At 42.6% G+C, this 15,787-nt stretch overlaps 2 protein-coding genes across 2 annotated transcripts; both read left to right on the forward strand.

Moving 5' to 3' along the window:
• Positions 1–3,048: 3,048 nt before the first annotated feature.
• On the forward strand, positions 3,049–5,322 carry LOC144702413 (large ribosomal subunit protein uL16). The gene is made up of 2 exons (XM_078574451.1): positions 3,049–3,103; positions 4,468–5,322. Exon 2 carries the CDS (start codon positions 4,507–4,509, stop codon positions 5,176–5,178), a length of 672 nt encoding a protein of 223 aa, XP_078430577.1. The 5' UTR covers positions 3,049–3,103; positions 4,468–4,506; the 3' UTR covers positions 5,179–5,322.
• A 4,888-nt stretch (positions 5,323–10,210) lies between these two features.
• LOC144702423 (large ribosomal subunit protein uL16) lies at positions 10,211–12,476 on the forward strand. The gene is made up of 2 exons (XM_078574462.1): positions 10,211–10,287; positions 11,652–12,476. The coding sequence occupies exon 2, from the start codon at positions 11,691–11,693 to the stop codon at positions 12,360–12,362; it is 672 nt and encodes a 223-aa protein (XP_078430588.1). The 5' UTR covers positions 10,211–10,287; positions 11,652–11,690; the 3' UTR covers positions 12,363–12,476.
• Positions 12,477–15,787: the final 3,311 nt, after the last annotated feature.

Below are 15,787 nucleotides of genomic sequence, written 5' to 3' on the forward strand. Positions count from 1 at the left end.
CGGTGACTGCGGAGGGCATGCGGGTGGCATTAGGGCAGGGTGCAGCTGGAACGTGGCCAGGCGCTAGCAGGACAGGGGCGGTGTGCGGGCGGTGCGTGTGCTGCTCGCACGCGGTGTGTGGATGGGTTGCAGGCGGTGCGCATGCGTTGGGGGGGGGGGGGGCGGGTGCTTGCCAGCAAAGCGTACGCACAAGGGCGACACACACGAGCTTGCCGACGACAGAGTGGCAGAGACAGTGGGAGCCGTGGCAGATATCATGGGTAGCGGTGATGATGGAAGACGCAGACCATGAAGCGACGCCGGCGACGCTTGGTGCGGCTTTAGTTGATCCTGGCTGTGCCTCGCAAGGAGCTCACTTGGCAAAATGGGACACCTCATGCGTGCCTTGACCCTGACCATGTCCGACTTGAATCTCTAGAGGGCATCATTAACCTCTTGAAATACGTCCACCAGGGCTTAATGAACTGCTTCATAGAAGGAAGTGTAGTGAATCGATGACGAAGAATATGATGGAGATGTATCCATTAGGATCGTGCGCTCTGATACCAAATTGATACAGGATGGCGGGGTGTGAAAACGATGCGAACGACTGCAACGGGTCATCGCAAGGGAGAGTAGGAGGATTTGATTTTCGAGCGGCGACGGCGAAAATGGCAGGGGTGAAAATGAAAAAATTTTTCTATTCCAAAATTCACCAACGTTTACGTTGAGGTAGAGGAGCTTTTATAGCCTTCTCCCTTTAGACGTTTGGGATTACAATAAAAAAACCAAAAAACTATTAAAAGAAATAAAAGGAAATAAAAGGGATAAAAGGAAGTTTATCTCGTTAAGGGGGGGGGGGGTTTCCCCTACCGTTCCCCACCAATTGATATAGTGATAGATAATATTTAAACATGTATTCTAAATCAATTCGGTAGATAATCAAGACATACATCGAAGTATCTATATAGAATTGTAATAGCCGATCTGACTTATAGGATAATTATACTTGATATTGTGGCTATTTGGGTGGACACACAATGACAGTTACTGGGTATTATTTCGAGAAAGAGTTCATTGAATTAATCCGAAGAATCCCTGAATGTTATTATACCTAAACATCAATCATGTTGATTCACATTACGGTTGTATAAGTGATCCATTGACATTGGACGCCAAGGACATATTGTGGATGGACACCTACATTTTGACTATGACTTACGAGCCTCTAATCATGGGATTCAAACAAGTCATAACTCTGATGTAGTAAGAAGCTAACAAAGATGATTGAATGATCAAAATGGGATCATCCGTCCTCGATATAAGAGGAGATTTACTTAACGAAGATGATGCATAAAACCATTGTCTAGGGTAGCGAGGATATTAGAGAAGACGTTCTCTGATGATCCTCGTTACTCATCAGTACTAATCGAATAATGGATTAGGGTTTGATGAGCAAACATACCCTAAGTTGTTCAAGAGCCTCATGCAGATGAAGGATTATACATATATGGTAAACAATAAAGGTGAAGGTTCAATGATAGAGTTCAAATACCACTTGTATCTTTTAGGGCACGAGGTGTAGCTTGGCAACATACGGGATGGAAACTTAACCTATCTATTGGGTTAAATTGATCCTTAATTAATTAATATATATGGGCCTAGAGGATCACACGCATACAATCGTATGGGCATTGGTGAATATATGTTACTTAGTGGGTTTTCAAGGAAAACATGAGTTAAATATAAATAGGGAAGGGGCACTTATTTTAAGTACCCATACAAACCATAATTGAAAGTTCCCTTTTCTCCATTCTGATATCTTATCCACTCGACAAAGGAGAGTGTCTTCGCGGTAAGAAGATATTCAAGATTTTCAAGGAGAGTTGAAGAAGAATTGGTGATCCAAGAACAACGTGATCGCGTTGATATTTCTAGAGGTATGGCACGTGAACGTCTTCAAAATGATCTCAAAGTGAGCATGTCAAGGGTGGAATGAGTTTCCCATAAGGTACATACGATGTATGATTTCATAGATAAATTTTGAATTGATAAACGCTTCCACATTCATGGAAAAGTTTGTTTTCCATGATTGATATAAGGCATTGAACCCAACATTTTCTTTATTTACCTTTCCCACCAACCGTTCCATACGAACATTGTTTGTTATGGATTTTCTACGTAAGCACTACCCACATGTACTATGGACAATGTCAGTCATCTATGTTTGTGATTTCTAGATGCGATATGCTCTCGCAACCCTTCCCTCGACATAACTTGGTAGGATCTTCTTCAGGATGCCAACAACAATCATCATGCCAAGAGGCTTGGCCAACCACCTCTTCGCACATGATCGGGCCTTGCACCTGATGGTTATTGCGTATTGCGTATTGCGTGTATGGCTAGAGACATGCGTGCATGATGTCCCATCCTGGCGTTACCTACTTCGCGAAGCTCGATGATGATACATGGTGATCGCAAAGACAACACCTGCTCCATGCGCTGCCAACTATGGGAATAACATTAAAAAGACATGCTGTCACGTGATGACTCCTCAACAACATGTAGATGTATCACTATTGTATTTTTTTGCTGTGTCATGGGAGTCAACGAGTAGGGTCTGTCTATAATTGAGATATTCATGGTCGCCCCAAGTCTATAGACTTGTACACATACTTAATCTTTACATATAAAAAATCCCTTGGTTGGCATTCAGGGCACGGCTGGATAGGTCTACCTGCACAACCCTTGGGTTTGTTGTACCCAACACCGTAATTTTGCCAAAAAAAAGTTTTACACTTTTGATGTCAAGTCATTCAACGATATTAATCCACTCAATATTCAATGGTCTAAATATGCACGGAAGTGTACGACCACAATCATATTATTATTTTGATAATGATAAGATTCACGGCATCAACCCCAGAAAGTAGTATTTACTCAAATATTTGAATCACTATGTTTCTGATTTTAACCGAACGACTGATATTGGGCCACGTCATTTGACGTGGCCGATGGTTCAAAGGATACTTTTGTCATTTCCTTATGTCTGTATTCCCAACTATATAAACTCAACCGAGTTCTTCAGACAAAGCCCTAATCGTCTTCGCGGCGCAAAAACGAGGTACGTTTTCTGAAAATTTCTGTCGTTCTGTCATCTGTTGGGGACTCCTTAATTCACGAAATATTCCAAAGTATGAGCATGTTTAGATGATTCTTTGTCGATTATTGATTGAGCACCGTCGATAGTTCGATTGTTCTTCAATTTCTCTGTTTCCGTCAGCAAAGTCGTGATCCAGAGCTCTTCTCTTCGGACACAACAAATTACGATTTTCTTTTGTTGTTAAATCATGCCTATCACTTTTCACGTCGCGCAGAATGTACAATCTTGCCACGCATTTATCGTTCCATGTCTGCGTTGTTATATAATGTAGCCCATCATTTAAAGAGTGTATTTATGATTTCGAAATATCGGTGCCTGCCCCTATAGAAGCTCAGCTAATAAAGAAAAACTCTAACTTCGCGGCGCAGAGGAGCCGCGATCCTTGGTCACGTAAATTCCTCACGTAAATTTGATTTGAGGCCTTGTTTTGGTTCGCGAGTTTAAGCTCTCTATGTTAGTTCTTCCCGCTTTTATTAGTCTATGTTAGTCCTTCTCGCTTTTTCTTCTTCTTATTTATCCCTTTTAGCTCGCGATATCATCTCTTGTTTTTATGGACTTGGAAAAATGCGGTCTTGCCTTTAGAACGATGGGCTGTTTAATTTCCAGTAGAATTGATACTTTCAAGCTCTCGGGTTTTCTTTACCTTGCATAAATGGAGTCGTTTCTGGGTCATGTTGGTCTGTTAATTAACGAGTAGATTCAGCAGTGTAAATTAAAATGTTTTATGTTCAAGTGGAGCTGATTTACCTATTGGCTAAGATGTGAGAAGGACTAACATTTGATAGTCACATTTGATATTATTTTCGCATCTTTGGTGTTGACGGTCGACGGTCGTTCAGTTCGAAAACCTGATATGATTGTGCGAAGCTAACCATTGTATCACTTATCTTGTTATGATTATGTTTCTTAGTTCGGGTGACCGCCTCATGAATTTTCAAAAAAAAAAATTTATGATTATATTTCTTTAGTTATGTTTTCTCTAGCATCCGTCTTTCCATAGCCAAGTTATTATGCAAACTCAATTCGATATGTTCAAATGTGACATGTAAATGCTCCATCTTCGTGAATTTATTATTTTTTTGTGGCATTTATTTACGCTATTCGTGAGTCTTATTACTCGCAAAACACATGTCATGTCGATCATACCTCGCTTATATTTTCGATGTATCTTAGTTGTATTACCTTTGCTTCCAATTTGATCGATGGTAGTGACCGAGGAGCGAATTAATGTTGCCATGCATCGAGTGTGAATTGTTCTTCACACCCAAGGAATGAATCGTGCTTATAAATTCACGAAGTTGATCTCTCTTGTCACGCATTTGCAGGAGGAGCGAGGGAATAGAGTCTTTCAAGGAAACAGAGCAATGGGTCGCAGACCAGCTCGGTGCTACAGGCAGATCAAGAACAAGCCGTACCCGAAATCGCGCTACTGCCGGGGCGTGCCGGACCCGAAGATCCGCATCTACGACGTGGGGATGAAGAGGAAGGGGGTGGACGAGTTCCCCTTCTGCGTGCACCTGGTCAGTTGGGAGAAGGAGAACGTGTCGAGCGAGGCGCTGGAGGCGGCCCGCATCGCCTGCAACAAGTACATGGCCAAGTTTGCGGGCAAGGACGCGTTCCACCTGCGCATCAGAGTTCATCCCTTCCACGTCCTGCGCATCAACAAGATGCTTTCGTGCGCCGGGGCCGATCGGCTGCAGACGGGCATGCGAGGAGCCTTTGGGAAGCCGCAGGGGACGTGCGCCAGAGTCGACATTGGGCAGGTGCTCATGTCGGTGCGGTGCAAGGAGAGCAACGGAGTGCACGCCCAGGAGGCGCTGCGCAGGGCCAAGTTCAAGTTCCCCGGCAGGCAGAAGATCATCGTCAGCCGCAAGTGGGGCTTCACCAAGCACAACCGCAACGATTACCTCAAGTGGAAGGAGGAGAATCGCATCTTGCCTGATGGTGTCAACGCCAAGCTCCTCGGCACCCGCGGACCTCTCGCCAACCGCCAGCCGGGTAGGGCCTTCTTGACTGCTCCCCTTTCCGCTGCTTAGACCTTGAAATGGAGATGAAACCCCACTGCTTAGAACCGCAAATTGTTGACTGTTTTTCTTGTTTTTCTTTAAGACTGTTTGTTTGGCTTCTGTGAACTGCCGTTTGGTTTTTACCGGTTGTATTCATTTTACCATGTTGACTCTCGGATGGCACAAAGCACTCACTGCCTTTCTCATGACTGCTGATGTTGCTTTTTTTCATGTTATCTTTTGCATGACTGCTCCCGATTTGTGTAGAAATATCTACGCCGGATGAAAACAATGATTCCACAGTTAACAAAAGACGGGCACAAAAGATATCCTTATAGGACTTGATATTTTTATCTAGTTTCTAGATTGCGCTTTATCCCTTTATAGGTGACTCATTCATGATAATTTCCTGGAGAACTACTTCCCTTGAGCCTATTCCCAGATGGGCGTAATAGTTTGACTGTTATGCCCATCTGTCTTCTAATCGTACTCTTCTCTCATCCACTCCTGCAGTCCTCAATTTGCTATTCTAAGCCCTTCAAAGGTTAACCTCAGTGACTTCTTTGTCCCACGAGTCGTTTGAAGTATTCTTTTTGTTCATTATTGGTATGAAATCTTGTATAAGGATATTCCACACCATAGTCGATAATCACTTGTAAATAGTGATAATGGGTAATGGATCTAATAATTGTTAGCCTCCAGATTAAGAATTAAAACTATAAAAATGTGCAAGCAACAAATTTTTTTTCTTAACCTCTGTTTCTTCATTTTAACTCAGAGTTAGATGTCAGATAATACCTCCCACTCATCATGATAAACTCTCATCCCTTATCTATCATAGGATATTCCGCACCATAGTAGATAAGGATAATCCACACCATAGTAGATAATCACTTGTAAATAATGATAATGGGTAATGGATCTAATAATTGATACCTTCCACAGTAAGAATTAAAACTATCAAAACGTGCAAGCAACAAATTTTATTTCTTAACCTCCTTTGTTTCTTCATTTTAACTCATAGTGTTTTCAGAAGTCAGATAATACCTCCCATTTCATGATAAACTCTCATCCCTTATCTATCATAGGCAAGATTTGGGCATCCATCAAATTATTGCTATCTAACTCCTCAAAGGTGTGGTTCAGCATGCCGTGTGATCTGGCTATAATTGTTTTGTTGAAAATGTTACATGTCTTCATCTATTACTGGCGTCGCAGAGCTGTGACTAAGGCTCTATAATTCGAATTACCACGACAAGGTTAGGATCTTGAACCATTATGTTAGCCTACATCACCTCAGTGACAACCATCAATATCAACTTCACATGCATCATCCTCTCCATTACAAACTACAGTCTCATCCGCGGTATAAGGGAAGAGGTCAATCATTATGATGCATGTGACAACCTAGATTGAAAATTGATGTAAGCTTTCCAAGACTAAAATGAGAGAAAAAAGACAAGGGATTGAGTTGTTTCAGCCCAAATATCTCAAACGTTCATACCACAATTGTGCTCATATTCACACCATTATGCATCCCGATATCTCTAGAATTGTAAGACATGATTACATAGTACCACTTCATTGTCCCCTCGATGCGCAGTGATACTGAGTAGGCTGCACAAACTGTAAGTGGTACATCCATGATCACATAAAACTATCAGGAAAACATCTTTATTTTCTTTGAGACTTATGGGCTGAAGCTCACTTGAGTGACATACTTTCACATGATCTTGTACCTTATTTTCTACAATGCTCTATAGTGAGTCCACGAGGTAGAGAAACTGGCTTATATTTTCCATCGTTGTCTTTTAGACTCTTTGTCATCGCTTCGCTCTGGCAGTACATATCAGGGATGGAACATTGACCACTACTAATGACCTTCAACTCATTATGGATTCTATAAAGGCTGAACTTCCAATGTCTACATTAGATATTCATAGACCCATCTTTATATCTTGTGAATCAATTTCACAAGCAAGCTTTCCCTACTGCAATATTTATGGGATGCTCAAGTATTTATGCCTTCCCTATACATCGTGTATGATATGTACATGAAGCATAAGGGGGATTTCTACAATATCATTTTTGGCATTGATGCTTGACCCGACTCACTGTGCATGTCGCCACTAGTAAAAGCCATACTTAACTATGCAATAGACATGAAAGAGGAGAAAAATGATTGAAATAAGCATGCATCATTATAGTTGGATATTTATGAAATAAATTATTAAAGCAAAAGAAATGACTGAGGCCCACCCCATCACCCTATTTTGACCCGTCCATGCTCATCACCAACCCTCACCTCCCATCTTTTATCCCATTTCAGACCTTCCCACTCTCGTCATTGACCCTCCTACCCTCACTTATTGACCCCTCATTAACACTCCCATCCCTTCACTGTGTGATCGGTTGTCCTTTCACCTCCAAGTGACACACCCGCCTTGTCACCAACATGTCCACCCCATCACATCACTATGAGAGAGAGGGGAATCAGACCTAGATTACTTGGGCAAGGAAAAATGACATAAATTAAGTTGGAAACAAAAGTAGAAAACACACAAACTTAAGCATTAAAAGACATGAATTATGGTAAGACACCACCATTTTTATTGTAATATAACCTTACATTGTGGTTGGGATGCAATGCAGATGATGTGATGATGATGGGTTGTAACGGCATGTGACGTGTGATGGGACAGAAAAAACCAAAAAACTACCCATCATCTTGTTGGATATTATGTGGTCGTCAAGCCAATCACACTACCATGTTTCTTTACTTTCACTGACTAAAATATTGACATTCATTATTATTCCGTGTGATGTTTGGATACGTACAATGACTTAGTGAAATATGATGAGATCATAATACAATGATCACTAGTCTTTAAACATGTATTCTAAATATTCATATTCGATGGATAGTTGAGATAGACATCTAATTATCTTCGCTTCCATACACGTCTTGCATTCTATTCTGAACGGTTGTCTCCGTTCCGGCGACCATTGTCTCACGATCATGCGTAAAACTCGACAAGAATCGGTCAACGTGGACGGCATTTCAATCGCACATCGGGGAGAAAGAGATGGGATTACTGGTAGGGAGAAACTGGGCGAAGATTTTGTTGGAAATTCCACTTCTTTTGAGAAACCCAACTTGATTAAAATTGTACTAAAATTTCGTCACGGACGTTATCCGCGAAGGACTTTTCGTCACGTCATGCGTCTGGACTACCCCGTCACTGTCACGTCGCCGTCACGGGCAATACGTCACCGTCACTGTCACGGCTCATCTGATTTGTCATCGTCGCCATCACTTCATCCGTCACTATTCTGTCACGGTAACGTGTGACGTGACGGATGACGTTTGGCGATCCCTAGACTGGCAACACCAATCGATGAACAAATACTCCATCAGCTCCGCCGATCAAACATTGTACTTCCCGACATCAAACCCTATGACATATTCCTGACAACCTCCTGACGACGTAAACCCCGTCCTGAGCAACTACTTCTCACTATTGTGCACGACGTAACCTTCCTATCAAATGCTTCTCTCTCTCTTCTCTTAGAATCTCTTGTCAGCCAATCAGAGTCCAGAAGGGTACATAAATTCCCATTATAATAGTAGAGATGATAAGATTTATGGTATCAATTAGGGTTCGCCCAACCGATATCCGTCGGTCATCCGGTATCGGACAACTGATATCCGATATCTGGGAAAAAATGAGACGGTGTCGGATATCAGATATCGGTCTAGAAGGGGTTAGACGGATATCGGCATTGGATATCGGGGGGGTGAGGACGAATATGGTATCGGATTCCGCATATCAGTTTTCTGATATCCGGATGTCGGAGATGGATACCGGATGCCGTATACCGGCTTTTGATATCCGGATCTCGGTTCCGGTATCCGATATCGACTGATAAAATAATCAATGCCCGTTATTATATAGTGTGCAATTTTTTTTTCTTCCATATGGGATAACAGGATTCAAAGTTAATGTAAACTCTGAATCCAGTTGTCCCACATGGGAGATTTAAGAAACTTTTATTAGTATATATTAAATGAGGTCGATATATTATTAAATATTAAAATGATAGCTATGTCTATTATCACTATTTTTTAGAGCTTTATATATGTAAATTAGTTTATTGATTAATCAGTACGCCTTCCAATAAATAGAAACAAAAATTTCTTTATCTTTCCATATGGGATAAATGGATTTCGAGTTTAACACAAAACCAGAATCCCTCTATCCCATATGGAAGAAATAAAAAATAGTCTCATGTATATAATAACTAAGTTGTATGACCAAGTAATAATATCTCGTGGTACCCCCTTGCCCACGCTACCTCTGCGTAATGTGAGATGCCAGCCGACCAAAACTTTAGGAGAGAGAAACATGGTTTTAATGTGCCTCTCATATTTTTAGAGAGAGAGGCATGAAAAGCGAGAGGGAGAGGGAGAGGGAGAGGGGGAGAGAAGAGAGAGAGATAGAGCGAGAGCAAATGAGAGAGAGAGAGAACGAGTGCGAAAGAGAGAGAGAAAGAGTGAGAACTAGAGCCAATGAGAGAGAGAGATAGAGAGAGAACAAGTGCGAACAAGAGCGAGAGAGAGAGAGCGAGAACGAGAGGAAGAGATAGCGAACCAGTGTGAATGAGTGAGAGAGAGAGAGTGATAAATAATTCGATGCGGATATCGAAAACCGATATCCACATCCAATATCCGGTACCGCCATCTGTCTCCCTGAGACGGAGACGGATGCCGGTATCGGATATCAGCACTGTAGCAACCGATATCCGATACCGATATCCGATATCCGGATATCAAAAAAAAAGGATACCGAAAATTCATTTCCCGTATCCGGTTCAGGATCCGTCCCGATACCGGCATCCGACACCGGCATCGGGACGGGCAAACCCTAGTATCAATACTAGAAAGTAGTATTTATTCAAATATTTGAATCACTATGTTTCTGATTTTAACCGAACGACTGATATTGGGCCACGCCATTTGCCGTAGCCGATGTTACAAAGGATAATTTTGTCATTTCCGTATGTCGGCATTCCCACCTATATAAACTCAACCGCGTTCTCCAGACAAAGCCCTAATCGTTTTCGCGGCGCAGAAACGAGGTACGTTTTCTGAAAGTTTCTATGTTTTTGTCATCTGTTGGGGACTCCTCAATTCACGAATTATTCCAATGTATGAGCATGTTTAGATGATTCTTTGTAGATTAACGATTGAGCTCCGTCGATTGTTCGATTGTTCTTCAATTTCTCTGACTCCGCCTGCTAAGTTGTGATCCAGAGCTCTCCGGACACAATAAATTACGATTTTCTTTTGTTGTCAAATCATGCCTATCACTATTCGCGTCGTGCAGATCGTAATAATGTTGCCACGCATAAATCATTCCATGCCTGCATCGTTGTATAATGTGGCCCATCATATTAAGGGTGTATTTGTCGTATCGAAATATCAATACCTGCACCTATAGAAACTCATCTAGTGTAGAGAAACCGTAACTTCTTACCGGTGCAGAGGCGCCGCGATCCTTTGCGGTGCGAGTAGGTATCGAATCGTCTGCAAATCTGATTGTTCATCCTCGTCATAGAAGATTGATCGTTTCGTCTTGTAAATTCGGATTTAGGCCTTGTTTTGGTTCTCGAGTCTGAACTCTTTATGTTTGTTCTTCCCTTTCTCGCTTCTTTCTTCTTCCTATTTATCCCTTTTAGCTCGCGGCACCATCTCTAGTTTTTAAAGACTAGGAAAAATGCGGTCTTGCGTGTAGAATGATGACCTATCCAATTTCCAGTCTTATTGATGCTTCCAAGCTCTCTGGTTTTCTTTATGTCGCCTAAATGGAGTTGTTTCTGAGTCATGTTGGTCTGTTAATCAATGAGACGGTTCGAAAATGTAATTCAATATGTTTTATGTTCAAGTGGAGCTGGTCTTCCTATTGGCTAAGATGCGACGAAGAGATATTCCCCGTTTGATCCTATTTTCGCATCTTTGAATTTTTCTTTGAATCAAATTTTCGCATCTTTGATGTTTGTTACGTCCGACGGTCGTTCAGTCGGAAAAGGTGATGGGATTATGAGAAGCTAACCATTTTATCTCTTGTATTATTTTTGTATTCTATTTCTACAGTTAGAGTTTCTCCAGCATCCGTCCTCTATCGCCCAGTTAGTATGAAACTATATTTGATTTGTTGAAGTTCGAAATGTAAACACTTGATCTTCGTGAATTTTTTTTGTGGCATTTATTTACGCTATTCGTGAGTCTTATTACTCGCAAAACACATGTCATGTCGATCATACCTCGCTTATATTTTAGATGTATCTTAGTTGTATTACCTTTGCTTCCAATTTGATCGATGGTAGTGACCGAGGAGCGAATTAATGTTGCCATGCATCGAGTGTGAATTGTTCTTCACACCCAAGGAATGAATCGTGCTTATAAATTCACGAAGTTGATCTCTCTTGTCACGCATTTGCAGGAGGAGCGAGGGAATAGAGTCTTTCAAGGAAACAGAGCAATGGGTCGCAGACCAGCTCGGTGCTACAGGCAGATCAAGAACAAGCCGTACCCGAAATCGCGCTACTGCCGGGGCGTGCCGGACCCGAAGATCCGCATCTACGACGTGGGGATGAAGAGGAAGGGGGTGGACGAGTTCCCCTTCTGCGTGCACCTGGTCAGTTGGGAGAAGGAGAACGTGTCGAGCGAGGCGCTGGAGGCGGCCCGCATCGCCTGCAACAAGTACATGGCCAAGTTTGCGGGCAAGGACGCGTTCCACCTGCGCATCAGAGTTCATCCCTTCCACGTCCTGCGCATCAACAAGATGCTTTCGTGCGCCGGGGCCGATCGGCTGCAGACGGGCATGCGAGGAGCCTTTGGGAAGCCGCAGGGGACGTGCGCCAGAGTCGACATTGGGCAGGTGCTCATGTCGGTGCGGTGCAAGGAGAGCAACGGAGTGCACGCCCAGGAGGCGCTGCGCAGGGCCAAGTTCAAGTTCCCCGGCAGGCAGAAGATCATCGTCAGCCGCAAGTGGGGCTTCACCAAGCACAACCGCAACGATTACCTCAAGTGGAAGGAGGAGAATCGCATCTTGCCTGATGGTGTCAACGCCAAGCTCCTCGGCACCCGCGGACCTCTCGCCAACCGCCAGCCGGGTAGGGCCTTCTTGACTGCTCCCCTTTCCGCTGCTTAGGCCTTGATTCGTTTTTTCTTCTTGTTTTTGTTTGTCGGAATCTTGGTGTTTTTCATTCGGGTCTATGTATATTGTGGTTCTTCATTAAAAAAGAACAAGAATCTTGTTTTGGTACTTTTAGTTTTGGTGAAGAGAATTATGATTTCTACTCAACCCGTAAAGAACACAGAATTTTGTTCGCCGGAATCGTTGGTAACTTTAATTTGGGTGAAGTGTAGTATCATTATTCCTCCTATGGCCATAAAGAACATAAAGTATTTTGTTCTTGTTTGTGCGAACCCGTTGTATTTTGAACTTGGACTAAGTGTGTAATGCATCGAACTAAGCCCATAAAAAGCATAAAGATTTTTGTTCTTGTTTGTGGGAGTCTTTGGTTTTTTTAATTTTGATATTATTCCTACTAAGCCCATTAAAAGAACGTAAAGATTCCTGTTCTTGTTTGTTAAAACATAAAGATCTTTGTGGTTAACTCGGATATTTTTAAGTGGGGTTAAGTGTAGGCTGATTCTCACTATGTTCATTTAAAGAAACTTATATAACTTCCTCGGTTGTGGGTCCTTGGGGACCTCAGTATGATAACTACTATGTTTATTTTAAAGGATATCAATATCTTGTTTGTAGGCATCCTTAGTATTTTAAATTACGTTGAAATATATTATGATTAATACGTTACGTTAAAGAACTGATATTTTTTGTTCTTACGTGGGAACTGATCCTTAGCCTTTAATAGTTTTAAGTGCGGTGAAGTTAATTATGGTTACCTTAAAGTTTTTATGAAAGTAGATGAGGCATTTCTGCTTGTTTGGGATCTTAGGCATTTCTAGTTACTGTTAAGCATATTTTATATTTACTAAAAATCCAGTAAAAAGAATGTAACGATTTTATTTTTATTCGTGGGGTTCTTGGTATTTTTAATCGAGGGCGAATAGGGTGAATTCTATTAACATTAATAATTTCCGAGACTTGTGTACAATAGATGACCAGGTTTCAGTCTTTCGTCTAGAAAATCCTATGATAATTAGTGGGGAGAAAAATACTATGATGAAAACACATTTTATCGTTTACTCCAGAGATTTCTTTGGAAAAATTTAGCTTTCTATGTTGGAAAACCAAAGAATGCTGAATTTAACATTCTTCTCTGGAATATTTAGTTTTCCTAGAAGCGGATACTGCAATGGTTTCTTCAAATCCCAAAACGATAACTCAAATAACCATAAAATTTCAACGATGTAAGAAGCACCAGATTCATTCATTGCAAGCGAATACAGTAATTTTTAGTGATGCACAAAACCCAACAATATCCAGAGTTGGAACCACCAAAGATGGAAATTCTCCGGAAGATACGGTTCAAAAGCGTTATCAAGAATCCAAATAGCAAAAAAACAAAAACGGCCCACGGAGACAACTTTTAATGCCCAAGGTTTCGCACGACTGAACAACCAAGCCGGTGATATAGAGAGAGAGATTGCTACGCGGTAGCTCTCTATGAAGAAAGGGTAACACCGCTCTAACGCTCCAGAGAAAAGCATAGCGAGGGGGGAAAGAAAGGTGAAGAGCTAGAGAGAGAGATTCAATAGATGAGAGTATAGAACAACGCGTTTCACAATAGAAGTAAGAAGGAGAAGGAGAAGAAAGAAGAAAGAAAGAAGAAGTGTGTTACTTGGCAGAGAGGAAGAAGGAGAAGATAGCCCGGAGAGAGAGTTTAAGACCAAACCTTCTCGCCAGCTTGTCTCTAAGCCGGAGCAGCGCTGCCATCGCCCGCCGCCGCAAGCTGCCCACCTTCGCCGCCGCCTCCGCCGTGGCGCCGCCGCCGTAGAGCGGATAACTCATCAGAAACGCTCTCCTGTTGCAGTACTCCTCCATTCGAAAGCTTCGCACTCTCTCCCCCTCTCTCTCCCCAACATCTCCCATCTGAAAGAAACGTCCCCCCCCCCCCTTTCTCTCTCGGAAAACCGACTCTTTGAACTAAATAAGAGCATTAAAGAAGGCAAGTATATCTCTCTCTCTAAACTCTCGCTCACGTCTTCGCATTTACCAAGGCCACGTCGCATCCCATATTTCTCTCTCTTCGGGCTGTGGAAATATTAAATTTTTCTGACGATGGGAATTAACTCCAGAGTTGGCATCTGGGTTTCTCTTCCTTAAACTACGCGCATTTAATACCTATCTCTCTCTTTGTATCTCCCTCTCTCTGGGTCTTGCTCTGGAGACGGCTGGGGGGTAGAGAGAGAGAGAGGGAGAGCTAAAGCCTAAAGTGGACTTGATTTTAGTGAGAGAAGGTGAGTGTGTGACGGAATTTTTACAGCTGCAGATATTCTGGGCTGCGGGCCGGACCGCCGAGAGAGACGACGGCCAGAGGACCGACAGGAGGGAGAGAGAGGGAGAGAGAGAGAGAGAGAGAGAGAGAGAGAGAGAGAGAGAGAGAGAGAGAGAGAGAGAGAGAGAGATGCAGAGAGAGAGAGAGAGATGCAGAGAGAGAGAGAGAGATGCAGAGAGAGAGAGAGAGATGCAGAGAGAGAGATGCAGAGAGAGAGAGAGAGAGAGAGAGAGAGAGAGAGAGAGAGAGAGAGAGAGAGAGAGAGAGAGAGAGAGAGAGAGAGAGAGAGAGAGAGAAAGAAAGAGAGAGAGAGAAGCAGAGTCAGGGAGGAAGGGAGAGAGACAGAGAGACGCAGAGTGAGAAAGTAAGAGAGGAGAGGACGAAAGATACAGAGACAGAATCAGAGAGAGAAAATCAGAGAGCAGGAGAGAGACAGACTCACAGAGACAGACGCAGAGAGAGAAAGTAAGAGAGAGAGAGAGAGAAGAGACTGGTAAAGTGAGAACGAGAGACGAGATAAGAGAGTAAGAGAGAGACTGAAGAGACTCAAGAGAGCGAGAATAAGAGAGAAAGAGAGAAGAGAGAAAGGGAGGAAGACAGGAAGAGAGGAATAGAGGAAGGGAGAGAGAAAGGGAGGAAGACAGGAAGAGAGGAATAGTGGAAGGGAGAGAGAAAGGGAGGAAGACAGGAAGAAATAGAGAGAGAAAGAGAGTAAGAGAGAGAGGAAGAGAGTAAGAGAGAGAAAGGTGGAATAGAGAGAAAGGTGGGAGAGTGTAAGAGAGTAAGAGAGACAGAAAGAGAGTAAGAGAGAGAGAAAGAGTCAGAGTAAGAGAAAGAGTGAGAGAGAGAAAGAGAGTAAGAGAGAGAGGAAGAGAGTAAGAGAGAGAAAGGTGGAATAGAGAGAAAGGTGGGAGAGTGTAAGAGAGTAAGAGAGACAGAAAGAGAGTAAGAGAGAGAGAAAGAGAGTCAGAGTAAGAGAAAGAGTGAGAGAGAGAGAAAGAGAGTAAGAGAGAAAGAAAAAAGAGTAGGAGAGAGAAATAGAGTAAGAGAGAGAGAAAAGAGTAAGAGAGAGAGAAAAGAGTAAGAGAGAGAAGAGAGTAAGAGAGAG

This window comes from Wolffia australiana, chromosome 1 (genome assembly GCF_029677425.1).
Source record: "Wolffia australiana isolate 7733 chromosome 1, ASM2967742v1".
Lineage (NCBI taxonomy): Eukaryota > Viridiplantae > Streptophyta > Magnoliopsida > Alismatales > Araceae > Wolffia > Wolffia australiana.

What these genes read in the sequence shown, in the direction of transcription:
- LOC144702413 (XM_078574451.1), top strand. Translation starts at nt 4,507, where the DNA reads ATGGGTCGCAGACCAGCTCGGTGCTACAGGCAGATCAAGAACAAGCCG.
- LOC144702423 (XM_078574462.1), top strand. Translation starts at nt 11,691, where the DNA reads ATGGGTCGCAGACCAGCTCGGTGCTACAGGCAGATCAAGAACAAGCCG.